Source organism: Eulemur rufifrons, chromosome 3 (assembly GCF_041146395.1).
Source record: "Eulemur rufifrons isolate Redbay chromosome 3, OSU_ERuf_1, whole genome shotgun sequence".
Classification (NCBI taxonomy): Eukaryota; Metazoa; Chordata; class Mammalia; order Primates; family Lemuridae; genus Eulemur; species Eulemur rufifrons.
Window position 1 is genome coordinate 31,949,625 of NC_090985.1, and position 15,966 is coordinate 31,965,590.

The following is a 15,966-nucleotide window of genomic DNA, read 5'->3' on the forward strand; positions in this document are numbered from 1 at the left end:
CAGGCAGTGCAGAGCCAGGTGGACACTAAATGTTATAGGCTTGGAACGATGCACTGTGTCTAGCTTTGTTCAGGCTGGTGGTGGAGGTGGTGATGATGATGATGGTGGTGGTGAGTGGTGGTGGTTTTTCCACAGATCCCAGATTTAAATGACACAGCTGATTGATTATGTTCTCTTTCTATTAAGGACAAAAGGAGTTATTCTTGTCCTGTGTGTGAAAAGTCTTTTTCAGAAGATCGATTGATAAAGTCACATATCAAGACCAACCATCCTGGTAAGGTTATACATGTTAGAATGGAAGATTAATGTTAAAATGCTTCTGTTTATTTTAAAATACAGCCTTATACATTAACTGCACATTATGTAGATATGAATAAATTCAAGGGAAACAGTCATCTTTATTTAAAGCTCGGAAGTTTACATAATTTTTTATTTCATTTTGTCCTTTTTTCTGGTCTTCAGACACATCTTCCCCCACGCCCTGCAGGCTTAGTGATACACACTCCCCACCCCCTTTTATGGGAACTTTGAGTGCTTGTAGGTGGGTCTCATACGGCACAGGTCTGACTTAAATTCTCGCCTTATGCCCTTTGTAAATCTGTGTTTTCCAGAGTGGTGGTTTATAAGGGTTGTTGACTGAGGATCCTTTGTGAGTTGGAGTGACTGTCACTGTGGGTCTTCCCACGTTCCACGCCTCTCAGGTGTGCAAAGCACCAGCTCCCTGGGTGTCTAGCCTCGCCACTTCTGTTTTTGCCACCCTGGACGTTTCCCCTCCTGTTCTGCCTGGTTGATTCCTGTTTTTTCTGTACGCTCTCCCTCAGAGCCTACCCTGGGTTGGGGGGCCATTGTGGCTTCCAGCCCTCCTGACATCATGGTGACTGACCACTGTGCTCCAGTCTCTGTGACTCTCTCGGCCGTCCTCATGGGGTCCCCAAGGCAGGGCTTATCCCTCAACCTGCAGTGCCACCTCACGCAGGACCAAGAGGGCACACACTTTGGGTAGATACCTAGTAGTGGGATTTCTGGATCAGATGGTAGTTCTATATTTAGTTCTTTGAGAAATTGCCATACTGTTTTCTATACAGGTTGTACTAATTTACATTCCCACCAACAGTGTATAAGCGTTGCCTTTTCTCCACATCCTTACCATAACTTTTTAGTGATAGCCATTCTGACTGGGGTAATATGATATCTTATTTGGTTTCAATTTGTATTTCTCTGATGATTAGTGATATTGAACATTTTTTTTCACATACCTCTTGGCTATTTGTATGTCTTCTTTTGAAAAATGTCTCCTTTTTATTTTTGGTTGTTGAGTTGTTTGAGTTCCTGGTATGTTCTGGGTATTAGTTTCCTGTGAAATGAATAGTTTGCAAATATTTTCTTCCATTCTACAGGTTGTCTTTTCACCCTGTTGATTATTTCTTTTGCTGTGCAGAAGCTTTTTAGTTTAAGTGCCATCTGTCTATTTTTGTTTTTGATGCCTGTGCTCTGGAGGTCTTAATCACAGTTGGTTTATCTGAACCACGATCCACGCATTTGAATTTATTGGCTATGTCCCTTACAGTTCCTGTGTTCTCTAGGACTCCCCTCCTGCTTTTATCCCATGACATCCATTTGTGGGAGAAACTGAGTCGCTTTTCCTGTGGACAGTTTTGCCTTCTGCATTTGTCTGATTATTGCCTTAGGATGTTGTTTCTCCATTCTTCATATTTTACGTTAACAGGTATTTAGATCTAAAACTTGATTTTAACTTTTTTGGCAAAAATCCTATCTCCAGCCACCCAGAAGCATGCCTTGATTCACCCCCTTGGTGATGCTTGGTGGCGAGTTTATTTACATCTGACCTGCACCGAGGTTCTTTGTCTCCTTCTGATTGTCATCCGCTTTTCTTCTAGAGGTCTCCATGAACACCATTTCTGAGGTTCTGGGGAGGAGGGTTCAGCTGAAAGGGCTAATTGGAAAGAGAGCCATGAAGTGCCCATATTGTGATTTCTATTTTATGAAGAATGGCTCAGACCTCCAGCGTCATATTTGGGCTCATGAAGGTGAGTATCCATCTTTCCAAATGGAGCACTCTCTTACCTTTGTGCTTCTCTGCTTCATTTTGGAAATATTAATACATTGGGAGGAAGCCAGACCTGCATGTCCCTGCAGTTAGAATTTGTTTAGTACACTGAGAGAGAAGTCCATCAGCCAGCTAAGATCAGTGATTGAAATCATTACTTAATTAGTTTCAGTTGCAATGAGTAAAGGTATGTGCTTCTTCATAGGTCACATTGCAATTGTAGTGAAATAAATCACCACGACTCCCCTGCTAGAAAGCAAGTGCCACGAGAACAGGCAAAAACTAGTGTTATATTCATGTATTCATGTTGTATTCAGGAACTTGGGTGCCCACCGTGGTGCTCTAGGCGGAGCAGGTGTTCCAGAAGTGAACATATGAGTGAATGAAGATGAGGAAGACAGCAAGGAGTCCTCTAAATCTGGCAGTGTGGAGTGTTATTGTTCATGTCATAGAAAAGGAATTCAGAAGGTGGAAGGGTTGAGTGGAAAGAAAGAATGTAGGCTATGCTTTTGGGGTGCTTGCCTGTGCAGAGAAAGTGTGGGAGAGCTACTCCGGTGGCCTTTGGGAAGTTGGAAGTCAAGATTTTGTTAGACAGTGTGCTGCCAACTTTGCTTTCTCCCCCCGGGAAAGGATATGGCCCTCTCAGGAATGAGGGTGGGAGCCAGGGGGCTAGGAAAAGCCCTTTCAGGCATCTGCATCAGGGCCTGGCTGCTCGTCAGGAACCAGGAATGCTGTAGGGAGGATTAAGACTGGATGGGATGGAGGATGAAGCATTTTCTACAACATGGGATACAAATGACCTCTTTAAAGGCCCCAGGGAAGGAACTGTTAGGAAGGGAGGGAGTATAATTGTTCAATAAAGAGGATGGTAACTGATAGAATGGGAACCTGGAAAAGGGAGAAGGAGTTGAGATCAAATGCCGAGGTTGGAAGATACTGTTATGTTTGCCAGCATTTACTGAACACTTGATGCCAGGCAGTGTGCGCAATGCTTTACCCAGCTTGTCTGATTCAGTACTCTCAGCAGCCTTAGAGGTAGGTGCTGTCATCCCCATTTTGCCACTGAGGAAAATGAGGCTCAGAGAGGTTAAGTAATTTGCCCAAGGTCTGCATTTTTGAGTTCTTTTAGTATTTTGGAAGAACACCTGTTCAAATGGTACCTGACTATACTTCAACCATTCACACAGTTATAAAGCATATAAAGATGGCATGGCTGGGCTGCGTTCCCCTTTGTGGGGTTTGTAAGGGCATCTCCTCTGCAGTCGTGGTAGTCCTGAGCCATCTGCAGCTTTGCTCTGGGTAGCACGTGATACAGAAAGACGCTGCTCGGCCCAAGCCAGCACCACAGCTGTAGCCTTGCTCTCATGAGAGAGTGTTATAAATGATCAGTCCAGGACAGGCGATGTGGTGTCCAGAATGTTCCTTGGGAGGTGACTGCTGGTCCCATCATTTCATAGAGCTGGGAACCATGATCTGGATGCTACTTTAAGGACACACAGCTTATTGGTGCTCATGGTTAGGTTGTCACTTCACTCTCCCAAAACACAGCTCCATGCTGGGCTTCACACGGGCCATAAAACGCACCAGGCCTGTGTGCATCTCAGCTCTGTGCCCATGGGCATAACCCTCAGTCTCTTTGAAGCCTCAATTTCCTTGACTGCAAAGTCATAGGTAGTATAAATAATGGGCAAAAATGCTTGGCTCACTAAAAATTGTCTGTGTTCTGGTTCAGGAATCTCCCCTCTTCCCTCCTCGCCTCCATAGCACATCACCCTGTGTTATAATGACCTTTTTACTTACCTCCACCTCTTACTGGACTGTGAAGGCAAGGACCAACTCTTCTCAGTTTCAAGATTAGCTCTCGGTGCTCAGTGTGAAAGTAGGTCCTCAGTACGTACCACTTGAATGAAGGAGGCATTGAATGCCAAGATGCCCCGACAGTCTGAGTCATCAGCCTGCCAACAAGCTCTGTTTTATGGAATAAAATATACTTCCACATCTGAACATGGGTACCTGATCCCACTGGTTTTTATAAAGGTCCTTGGTGCCTTTAATTTGTTCAGTTTAACTCAGTTCAGTTAAACTTAATGACTGTCTGCTCTGCACAGTTCTCAGTCTCTGTCCTCAAGGCGTTCCCAGACTGTGGGGAAAGGCAGATGTGAACATTCCAGCTAGTAAAGAGTTACAGGCATCGGGAACATTGCTAGGGAGGGAGGGAAGTCTACTGGGGAAGGTCAGAGAAAGCTGCAGGCTGGAGGCCCCTGGCAGACCCAGTCGGAAGGAACAGCTTGAGGAAGAGCCTGGGGTGAGGAAGTGTGTAGCTGTTAGGACCAGCAAATGCACTGCTTTATTCAAAATGGTGTTTTTATATGTATATATATATATATATTTTTTTTTTATATACACACACACACATATATATATATATATATTTATTTATTCATATTCCTTTGGATTCACACACACGTAAACATACACATGCATAGATATGTCCATTTTTCCCCCTGGCAGGTGTGAAACCCTTCAAGTGTTCTTTGTGTGAGTATGCCACTCGTAGCAAGAGTAACCTCAAGGCTCACATGAATCGTCACAGCACTGAGAAAACCCACTTATGTGATATGTGTGGCAAGAAATTCAAATCAAAAGGGACATTGAAAAGTCACAAGCTCCTTCACACTGCTGACGGTGAGTAAATGACTCCAAAGTGAGCTTTTCCCTCTCTAAATGGTGTGGTTTGAAGCTGCATTCCACGTCCAGCAGAAACTGTCACTACATCCAGGCAGGAAGGAGCACATGTCTTTTAGGATGAGTGTCCGGAAGGAGAGCAGTGAGGATCCCGTGCTGGGTGCTGGAGTGGTGCCCGACTTCCCACAGATGCTGGATAAACACTAAGCATGCGTGTGTGTGTGTGCACACGTGTAGTAGAGGGGCATGGAGAAGGAAGCTGCTTCAGGGAATGAGACACCCTCAAGGAGCCTTGGTCCTGGGTTCCAGGGGTTTCGATCCTCTTCATCCCTCCAACCCCACCTGGAGCCCAAGGATCTCGAGGGGCAACCTGGATCACACCTGACCTGATTTTTCAAGTGGATGTTTCATCATCCAAACTACCCCAGTGTGCCTGTGTTCAGTCCAAAATGGGGCTCAGTCTTGAAATACAAACAGCATTTGGACAGACTTGACCTAGATAAAGTATATATGTGTAAGTGGTTTTCTAGTTTTATTCATTCATTAAGAACCATTGATTGAGGTCTTACCTGTGCCAGCCATGAAGGGAGGTTAGGCTTTCAGGAGTTCGTACCCTAGAAGGGAAGACAGAGGAGCACGCAGGCCCTGGCAAAGGTGAGGGCCGCGATGGAGGAGGTTGGGAGCCCCAGCAGGAGGGTGTCTGTCCAGATGGGTGAGGAGAACAGTGGGCATAGTCACGTGGGTGGGCTGGGTAGAGGGAGGGAAAGACAATTTGTTTGAGGAAGATAGGCAGCTAAACTATAATAAACCTTTCAAAATTTTGATTGTACTTGGAAAGACCAATCACGTGAGAGACTTGTAAATACTCCATGTAACAAGATTAATAAACTGTATTTATAAATATATTGTTATTTTAGCACAATTGTATATAAAATTGGAGTTTACTATAAAAATCGAAGTTATTTCAGCAATGATTTTTAATTTTAGAAGTTAGTGGGTGATAAAGGTATTAAGTCTTATCTTTATTTTAGGAATGTTCTGGGAATCAGTCCTGTTGTGTGTGCGTTGGTCAGATCTTCGGCTAGAATTTGAGGTTGAATGACTCAGTGGAAAGGCTGAATGCCTGGCTGAGATTCATCAGAATCAAGGATCAAGGGCTTGCCTAAGGCTGAAAGACAGCCAGAGCCATAACTATCAAAACTTAAGCAATTCTCTCTTTAAAAAACCCATAATCAAAATTACAAATAAAATGACAATAAAGCAATCATACTTGAATAATGAAAACATTAGGGTCATGTCATTGTTCATGAATTTTATACCTCCACAGTCAGCCTTACTGATCTCTCAGCTGCCTGAACATTTAAGCAAGAATTGCATTTCTTGACATGGTAGCACATCACTCCATAAAGTCCTCCAGGAATGAAGAGCAGTTGTCCCCAGAGCCAGGAAAATCTAGAGTGGAAGGATGAGGACGGCATTCACAGGGACTGGAGAAGGTACTGTGGGCTCATGCCTGGTCCTGTGATCTGGGCTCTGTGCTTGAAAGCTTTGAGCAGATGGGACGCTGTCTGATCAGGCAGACCCTAGACCGACTGATACTGAACGTGGAGTATTGGGCTCAGTGTGGGTCGTATCATGGAACCGCAGTGACCCATTCAGCTTGTCCTGTCAATACACGTGATGCTCTGAGTTCTTCAGCAGGGAAGGGAATTCAGAAGAACAAAGTTGTCCTTGTGATCAAAGCAATAACACAGCCTTCCTAAAAGGGAATGGCCTCACAAACATTATGAAGTATTTTCTAACAAAATATTAGAAATTTTCTCTTCATTTTTTTCCTGATATTTTTGGGAGGATGAGGGATTTGTAAAGTCATGTCTTATATTTCAACACTCAGCTATCTGGGAAGAGGGGCTTCAGTTGTCAAGTGCAATGAGAAGACCACTGGAACATGTAGCCTGCCTTGGTGGGCCAGCTTCCTTTGCTACCTGGGCCCCAGTTTTGTCACAGTACAAAGTAAGGAGATGAGACCTTAACATTTCCTGGGTCTCTTTTGGCCTAATGCTCTGTGACTCCAGGAGGAAAGGGGAAAGGAGGGCTAGAGGGGTGGAAGTAAGAGGTGCCCACGTAGCTTTGTCCTTTCTAAATCAGAGATGGTCACTTTTCCCCCGAGGTTGCTATATTTCATTATGTGTGTTTCTCTTTCGACACTGATGGTCGTATCATGTTTTCTCGAAGGCTGGCTCGGTAAGTAGAGTGCTGAATTCTAGACCGGATGTACGGCTGCCACTGCTGATCTGTGCTGTAGCCTTACTCAAGCTACGGGCTTTTCCGTTCTTTTTTAGTTTTTTAAAATGCCTTTAATTTTCCCCTCAATAACTTATTTATTATAGAAACTTTGAAAAAAGTTTGTCTGTTATCCCTTTTTGTAGTGCTCATATTTTTTGTTGATTTCTTAGAGGTCTTTGCATGTTAATACTTTGTTATATTTTGTAAATATTTTCCCCCAACTTACCATTTACCTTCACATTTTGTTATGGTATCTTTTTATATACAGAATCTAAGTAACTGCTCATTTAAAGTTATCAATATATTCCTTTATGTTTTTTATCCTCCATGATTTCTCTTTGTTAAAAGAGACCGTTGTCATTTTAGGGGAAAATGCCTGTACTTTTTTCCAAGTTTTATTTTATGGTTTCATAATGTTTATGAAATTTAATATTCTCAGAATTTATTTTAGTTTATGGTGTGTGGTAGGAATCTTACTGTTTCCAAATGGTTATCACTTGACTCGACTTATTTATAGAGAAATCAGTCCTTTCAATTTTATTTTGCAGTACCAGAATTTCCCAAGGTATTGGGTCTAATTCTGAGATTTTGGTCTGTTTCAATGATTTCTGTTCTAGTACATTGTTTTTCAAGATATGTTTTAGGACCTATAATTTTGTTATATACACATATTATTTTATTTTCTTCTTTTTTTAATGAACATTACTTAGTTTTTCTCTTTTAATTATTGTTCCTTTGGATAAACTTCGGGATGTTCCAGTCAAGTTATGAAAAATATCTTCCCTTCCACCCCTGGGGATGACCTTGTGAGCCATTTGACAGCGGCCGTGACCTGCTTTGAGTTCGCTGGGGAACTGTGCTCGTGCTGATTGCTTGGTTGCCTTGATGAGGCTCTCAGCCTCTAACCAGAGAATTAGCTTTTTACTTAGAAGCAACATTGCTTTAAAGACTGCCTGGAATTATTTGGCAATAATTGTATTTACTGTATCGGTAATAATCCAATAGGTTGTCCTGTAGAGAGGCCACGTGGAATAAGTAGAGTTAGGGAAGCTTAGATATGAATCTGTCTGCCACTTCCTAGTAGGGGGACTTTGGTCAGATTACTTCTCTGAGCCTCGGTTTTCCTTATCAGTAAAATGGGGTTAAGTGTACTCCCTTGCTGAGTGGGCTTGAGGATCAAATGACAGGAAGTGTACCCTGTCACCTGGTCCCCACGCCCTCATGGCTGGTCCTCAGTCTCCTCTCCTGGTTCCTCCTTCTCTCTCCCGTCTCTGTGTCTCGGAGGCCACAGGGCTCAGCCTGTGGGTGCCTTTCTTTCTGTTCTCACACCCTAGGGATCTCTCCCGTCCTACAGCTTTAAACTCCATTTAGACCGAAGACTTCCAAACTCGTGTTTCCAGCCCAATCCTCTCCCCAAGCCCGGTACTGTGTCTGTAACTGCCCATTTGCCATTGCACTTGGATGTCTGCATGGCCCCTCATGGTGCATTCAACACTGACCTCCTGGTCTGCTTCCCCAGATCCTGTCTCCCATGGTTCAGGGGTCACCACACTGAAAAGAGACTGTAAATATGTTCAGCTTTGAGTGCCACATCTGTTTTCTTTTCTTTCCTTTTTTTTTTTTTTTTTTTTTGAGACAGAATCTCACTCTGTTGCCTGGGCTAGAGTGCCGTGGCATCAGCCTAGCTCACAGCAACCTCACACCTGGGCTCAAGCGATCCTCCTGCCTCAGCCTCCCAAGTAACTGGGACTACAGGCATGAGCCATTATACCTGGCTAATTTTTTCTATATATTTTTATTTGTCCAGCTAATTTCTTTCTATTTTTAGTAGAGACGAGATCTTTCTCTTGCTCAGACTGGTGTTGAACTCCTGAGCTCAAACAATCCTCCTGCCTTGGCCTCTCAGAGTGCTAGGATTACAGGCGTGAGCCAACCTCGCCCGGCCCGTTTTCTGACAAATATTCTTTTTTGTTTCGTTTTGACAAACCTTGAAAATATGTAAAAGCCATCCTTAATTCCAGGTTGTACAAAAACAAAAAGCAGGCTGGATCTGGGTCAGGTGCCAGCCCTGCCGTACCCCATCCTGGTAAACAGCAGCTCCTTTTCATTTGCTCGGGTTAGAAACCTTGGGTCTGTCTTGACTGTCTGGTTCATGCCCCACACATGGTCTGTTAGCAAACCCGGGTACTCTCAACATGCTGCAGAACCCTGCCATTTCCCAGCGCCCTCACAGCATCCGTTTTATACAAGACACTGTCATCTCTTGCCTCCGTTCATGCAGTGGCCTCACTGCTCTCTGTGCTCAACATGGCAGCCAGCGATCCTGCAGGAACAAAGGTCCCATGGCGCCTCTGTTCAGAACCTTCCTGTATATCTGGTGTCACTCCAAGTAAAAACCCAGTCCTCCCCCTTGGCTCATCTGAACCTCCCGCATTTGCCTGCTCATCTCCTGCTCCTCTCCTCTGCCCCTCGTCTCTCCAGACATGTCCTTGTTCTTGCTCCTCGTACCTGCCAGGTACGTGCTCCTCTCAGGGCTTTGACATCAGCCCTTGCCTCCACCTGGAATGGTCTTTCCCCTGTGTCTTAGTGGAAACCTCCTTCACATCCTTCAGGGCGTTACTGAAGAGTCACTTTCTGAATGAGTCCTCCCTAGCTACTCTGTGTGTGTAAAACCTCAACACCCCCACCAAATAATCCCTTGGGCTTTCTGATGTTTTTCTCCTTGGCTCATCTTTCTCTAGTGTGTTGTAGTTTCCTTATTTATCGTTTTTTTTGGTCTCTTTCACTAGAACTGTCCCCATCCGTTACTTCACAGTCTCTTCCATATTTTTACCTATTTCTCCTTAGACCAACATTTCTGCAATGTACCATATAACTTCCTTACTTAGGATTTCTGTGTCACTAGATTGTAACCTTCAGAAGCAGGGATTTTCGACTTGACTTACTACATTTATTTTGTATCCTTGGCACAGGGCCTGGCTTATCATACATACTCAATAAATTTTTGTTGATTGAATGAGTGAAAAAATGTAAAGTGTCTTACAAAAAGTGGTTGGGATATAGTAGTACTCAAAAACGTATCATTTTCCCCATTTCATCTCTCATGTAAGTGTGTTAACTCGTGTGCTCATGGATTAGATATTTTAGAATATCGTCAAGGAACTCACTATTCAATGACTCTTCTTGGGTATCTTTTTAATGAAGTAAAAGGGAATTAAGTAATTACCCTTTCTGCTACCTGCTCGTGAATCTAGTTTTTCGTATTTATTGGCTAATTTAAAGTGATGTGTCCCCGTTTATGGCATTCCGATTTCCCGAAGGAGCTCGTTACTGTACCTTAGAAAAGACAGGTCATTCTGGGTGACGGTTTCAGTCGCAGTCAATATGTACAAGGAGAAATGGATCTATACAGGGCCCAATTAAACCCTTGGTGTATATGCCAGCAGTATGTAAGAATTTAATGCAAAAATCATGCTGTAGCACATTTCCTCCTTTTTGACTTTAAAAAGGGCCTAGACATGTGCAGTCTGGAGATTTACACATAGTTCTACCCACCCGTAACAGATGGGTAAGGTTAAATTGTGCAGCGCCTTTGTTATGTAATCAAGAATTCTCAAATCATGAAATAAAAAGCTCTTTGAAGTTCAGTGCCAATTCCTTTGGGTCTCCTCTGGCCCCCTATCCTGCCCCCATGCGCTTTAGTTAAGAACTTTTCTGATAAAATTTACAAAAAGGAATTATCCAGGCTTCAAGTACTCTTGTGTAATAATTAGACAAGTGGAGAGTAGAGTGTGGAAATTAGATTTGAGTGGAGGAAGTACCTTTTTTCCCCCTCCCTTCTTCAATTTATAAGAGTTTCCCATGGCTACACGTTGAAATATTCTAGGAGATCTATGTATGGAGTTGCTGTGGTATTTTGTTTGTTTTTTTCTCCTTTGTCCTCTAAAAAGCAAAATCACTGTGGGGTAAAGTAGCTCTACCTATCTCACGGACTCTTGTTTCTAAAAACATAACACTGGAGAACCAAGATGTAAATAGAAAATAGTACCTGAGTAACCGGCTTGGTTGATCTTGCCAAGTTCACTTGTAAGGCTTCAGTGAGACTGGGCTCTCCACAGCATCCTTGTCCCTCTGTCCTTTCTCCATTCACACCTGAAGGTGAGGTTAAGGGGCAGGTGTGGGAGTAGGCGTACCTGGATAAACATGGAAGGTTTCTGTTGCTTGTCCTTATGGGCTGGAGTCTGGGTGATGATGGGAAAGGGGAGGGCTGATTTCAAGGCCCAGGAGTACCATTCAATAGGTGTACCCTGTTTCCGTCCACATGAGGCTCTTTTTTCTCAGGTTTCTATAAACCATAGGACCCACGGGGAATGACTGAGCCCATATTATAAAATGAACTATGCAGCCTACTGAACAATTAGCTTAGACTGATACACAGATTTAACTATTGAATGAGGCTTGGTTACCTAAAACCTTGCCAGGGTAGAGGGGCCCCAGCTGCAAATTCCTGACACGGTGACTATAAGTTTAACCTGCCTCCGGAGCTATGCTCTCTCCTGTCCTTTATCTGGCTTTGTGCCGCCTTCTGTTGCTTTCCACATCTCATGCTGATCCATCCCTCCTTGTATCAAAACTGATGTACTAATTACAGAGAATCATCAGTCTAAGTCTGCAGTTGCTTGCAGTTCAGCCTTGAAAGTACAGAGACTTCTTAAACTGTATTTTTATTGCTGTAGCTATTTCTGTTCTGATTTGCCATTGCACAAATTACCGCAGATGCTAGAACTGTGAAGATGTGTGCTCTGCAAAACACTTGCTGCAAAATACCCCTTATGCTTCTTGCAGGATACTTTTCTCACATGAGACAGCAAACCTCTGTGTGCTGGGCCACATGGAGGGGCAAGAAGGCAGGTGGGGAGAACCGTGGGCTCAGGAGGGCAGGCCCAGGCTGGAACCATTTCCTGTCTGAACAGCCTTGAACAGGGGCTTCGCCATCCCCATTTGTAACAGTGGATGTTTCAGGTCACATGCTCCCTATGGCTGCTGCAACAAATTACCACAAATTTAGTGACTTAGAACAATACATATTTATTATGTTATAGCTCTAGAGCTCAGCTGTCTGAAACCAAGGTGTCAGCAGGGTTGCATCCTTTCTGGAGACTAGGGGAGAACGTATCTCTGCCTTTTGTAGCTTCTAGAAGCTACCTTATTCTTTGGCTTATGAGCCACTGCTTTCATCTTCAGAGCTGCACTGTGGCATCTTGCAGTCTCTTCTGTCCCTGCTTGTCCTACCACGTCTCCTCTGACTTTAACCCTCCTGCTCCTCTCTGATAAGGACCCTTGTGATTTCGCTGGCCCTCCTGGATAATCCTGCATTGTCTTCCCGTGGCAAAATCTGTAGCTTGATCACTTGTGCAAAATCCCTTTTTCCCCCTATAAGGTAGCATTTATAGGTTTTGGGGATTAGGACCTGGATATCTTTGGGAGGGGGCATTATCAACCTACCACTGCGGGGTTGTGAGAAGATTAACTGGGTTCATGCTAAGCGTGTTGCTTCGCACACCCATTCCTCTGCTATAGGAGCCAACAGCTCTCAACAGCCCAGTGTAAGAATGGTTATTTCTAGCACTTTCTGTCACCTCAAAGATCAAATTACTCTTCTCTCAAATATTCTCTCATTAGGAAGGCACAGTGCAATAGGTAATATTTAAAGAGTATCACTGTTGCAAAGGGTAAAAGTCAACTTTCTGAAAAAAGGGTAAAGTCAATTTTCTGAAAACCACTGAAAATTTACTTATGCAAAATACTACCTTTTTCAGTAAGACTGGATAAACAGTCATAAGGAGGCATTTTCACTTTTTTGCCTCTGGATATTATTACTAATAACAGTTGAGATTTATGGAAATTCTTTCTTTGAGTACTTTAGTGCTCCTTCGACTTTGGAGTACATATGAAGTTTGATTTGGCAGAGATGATTTAATTTAACAGATATTTCAAACAGGTTGCCTTAAATCGGGAGAAATTTTCCATCGCCGTCTCTCCCTGTGTTCTGATGGAATCTAAATGCCAGAAGCCGGAGGTGATGGTTTAAGATTTTTCTACCATTCCATTCCTCCTTAGTTTTATATAGAACTCTATTTAAAGCAACCAAGCAGCTGGAATCATCCATCCTCAGGGAAACTCATCAAGCAGAGGAGGGTGTAGTAAGAAACAAAGGAAACAACAGGTGCCGTGCATGCTGAGAGCCTGTCACCAGGCTGGGGGCTTCATCGGTCCTGGAGTGGCCTGCCCACAGCTACTGGCAGGTTAGGGGTGATTGCCTTTATTTTCAAGGAGCAGAGAGTGAGGGCTCAGGATGTCGATCCCTGTAGGCTGAACTTTGGAGGTTCAGGGTGATGTGGGTGCTTCTGTGCTGCTGCGTCCACCTGGTGATAACTTCGTGATTTGAGCCCAGGGGCCTCAACACGGCAGGTGCCTTGCTGGCTCCCCCACTGGCCGCCTTGACATCTGCCTCTCCTTCCGCAACAGAGAGTCGACAGGAAGGGCAGTGCCAGCTCCTCTAGGTTTGGTACACTTCTCTTTATCTACCCGAAGGCAGGATAACCAGTATTCTTATTCCTTCCTACCCCCAGATCCTCCCATCACCCTCACAGGACAGGCTGAGTAACTTTGTACCTGAGTGAGGCCTGAGTAAAGGGCAGCACTCAGGACCATCTGGCTCTGGACCCTGAGCTTTCTTTTACTGTCTGGTGATACTTGAATTCAGCCAACGTCCACTTGCCAGGCCCAGGCAGTGCTCAAAGGGCTAGAGGTCAGATTGGCTCCATCAGCAGTCATCCACGGGGCAGTGGCCCGGGATCTCGTGTTTAGACAAAGAAACAGACTCGTTCCAAATGAATGCTTGAAAACTAAGACAGATTTTGCAAAGATGTACCACACCTTTTGAGAGATGAAGGGAAATAGTGGAGACGATGTTTTTGCCCCTGCACCCCCATCTTTGAAGGGGAGTTGTACCAGATCACACACTTAGGAGAGAAATTAGAGCTGGTGGTGACATATTGTGTTTCCAGAATAAGCCTCGGTATCTGCAATGGAAACCTCCAGCAAGCTTGGCACTCAGAAAACTGCCTAACTGAAAACCACAGGGGCAAATAATGCTGGTTGTGGTTTTTTTTTTTTTTTCCTTCCACCTGCAACAGCAGCCTGAATCACCTATAAACTGTCATGCAATCCTCAAACTTTGTCTTTGAACTCTATGACACCTCTTTTTTTCTTGAACAAATTTGATGCCAGTTCCCGAGCACCTTCTGGGGAAGGTGGCCTGTTTTGTTGTTGTGTTGTTATTTTTCTTTTTACCTTTTTAAAATTAAATTTTCCCATGTGCAAAAGTGCACAGCTCATAAGTGTATAGCTCAATGAATTATGACAAAGGAGGTGCACCTGTGTAGCCACAGCTTGGGGGAAGAAACAACATTGCCAACCCTTCAGAAATTGCCCCCCCTTCAGAAATTGCCCCCCCTCCCGCATTATTTCCCTTCTTTCCTCCCTGAAGGTCACCACTGCTCTGCCTTCTAGCTCCATAACTTGGTTTCCCCCATCTCTGAACTTTATGTAAATTTTCCTGCAATATGTGTTTGTTTGTATCTGACTTCTTCCTTTTAACATTATGTTTATGAGCTTCATCTAGGTTGTTGTGATTTTGACTTTCAATATCTGGGCCTCTGGGTCAGGTAAGAAGGATTTCATAAGTACCTGAGATTCTGAATTCCATAGTTTGTAACTGGGAAGGTTTTGCTCCCGTAATTAGCTTTTTTTCACTGTAGCAGTGTTTTTGCAGTAAGCTTGGAGTGCTTCCTACAGGAGTGTTTTTCCAAAAAGTAGGATGACTCAGCTTTGTTGCATCCTCCTTATTGACGAGACTTGGCTCAGAATGACTTTCGACCGTTTACAAAGTTAAATGCTGCCCCAGAGGACAAGAAATGACTGCCCCTGAGATTATTCACAGTATCAGGCCACTGTCTCTTCTTTGTGAAGAAGAGGGACACAGATGCTCATTCAGAGCACCTGTTAGGCAGTGCACGCCAGTCAAGGCTGGGGCAGTGCTTTAGAAGACAGTGAGCTCATTTGAACTTTCAAATTCAGTACCTGTTGGTGTCCTTTTACGGTTCTGTGTTGAAAGGTATGTTCTGGTCTGTGTACAGTAGCAGATGAAACATCCCAGCCTTTTGGAGATGAATGCTAATTACCTGAAATGCTTTTCTGTGAGAGTACAGACAACATGAAAACAACATTCACAAAAACCCAGCCCCTTCCTACAAGCATGCCTATAATTCTATCACCTAGCAAATAAATGATTCTTTTAAAATCTTTATCCGTGTTCATATGGAAAGATTATATAGTTGTGATGAGATTATATTATTCTTATAGACTTGAAATTAATATTTTAATTATTTTATGTTGCCGTACAGTCCATAAATGACAACTTTAGCAGTTGTGTGATGTTGCATTAAGGCAGTGGTCCGTGAGTTGCATAACCATTCCCTTATTTTGGGGCAACGTGTTATTTTCTTTTTTTCTCCCACTGTTATAACTTATGTGGCATGGGATTCTTTCTTGCATATAAAATTTTTCTTCTTTTGAATTAATTCCTTAGGACATATTTCCAAGAGCAGGATGGTTATTTTTTTTTTTTTTTGGTGGTTTTAATGGTGCATTGCACTGCCAATTACCTATTCAAAAAATTATACCAGAAATGTGAAAGTGCCCCAGTTTAACTCTTTCATTTTTAACATGCATGTTACTAAAAATGGGCATCTCACCATGTTATAATTTTTATTTATTTGACAACTCAAAAACAAACAGATCTTGTGAAGATTAAGAGTGTTCATAAAGCATTTGTGCCATGGGCTCCTGGTGTGTATATAAGT

The 15,966-nt window shown here is 43.4% G+C and overlaps 1 protein-coding gene across 2 annotated transcripts in view; it reads left to right on the top strand.

Moving 5' to 3' along the window:
• ZFAT (zinc finger and AT-hook domain containing) overlaps positions 1-15,966 on the top strand; it is a 187,649-nt gene that overhangs the window by 88,156 nt on the left and 83,527 nt on the right. For both annotated transcript variants that reach the window (XM_069465392.1, XM_069465391.1), the window contains 3 exons: positions 187-274; positions 1,899-2,048; positions 4,580-4,753. In XM_069465392.1, coding sequence (XP_069321493.1) covers positions 187-274; positions 1,899-2,048; positions 4,580-4,753 — 412 coding nt within the window. The remainder of the gene's footprint in view (positions 1-186; positions 275-1,898; positions 2,049-4,579; positions 4,754-15,966) is intronic.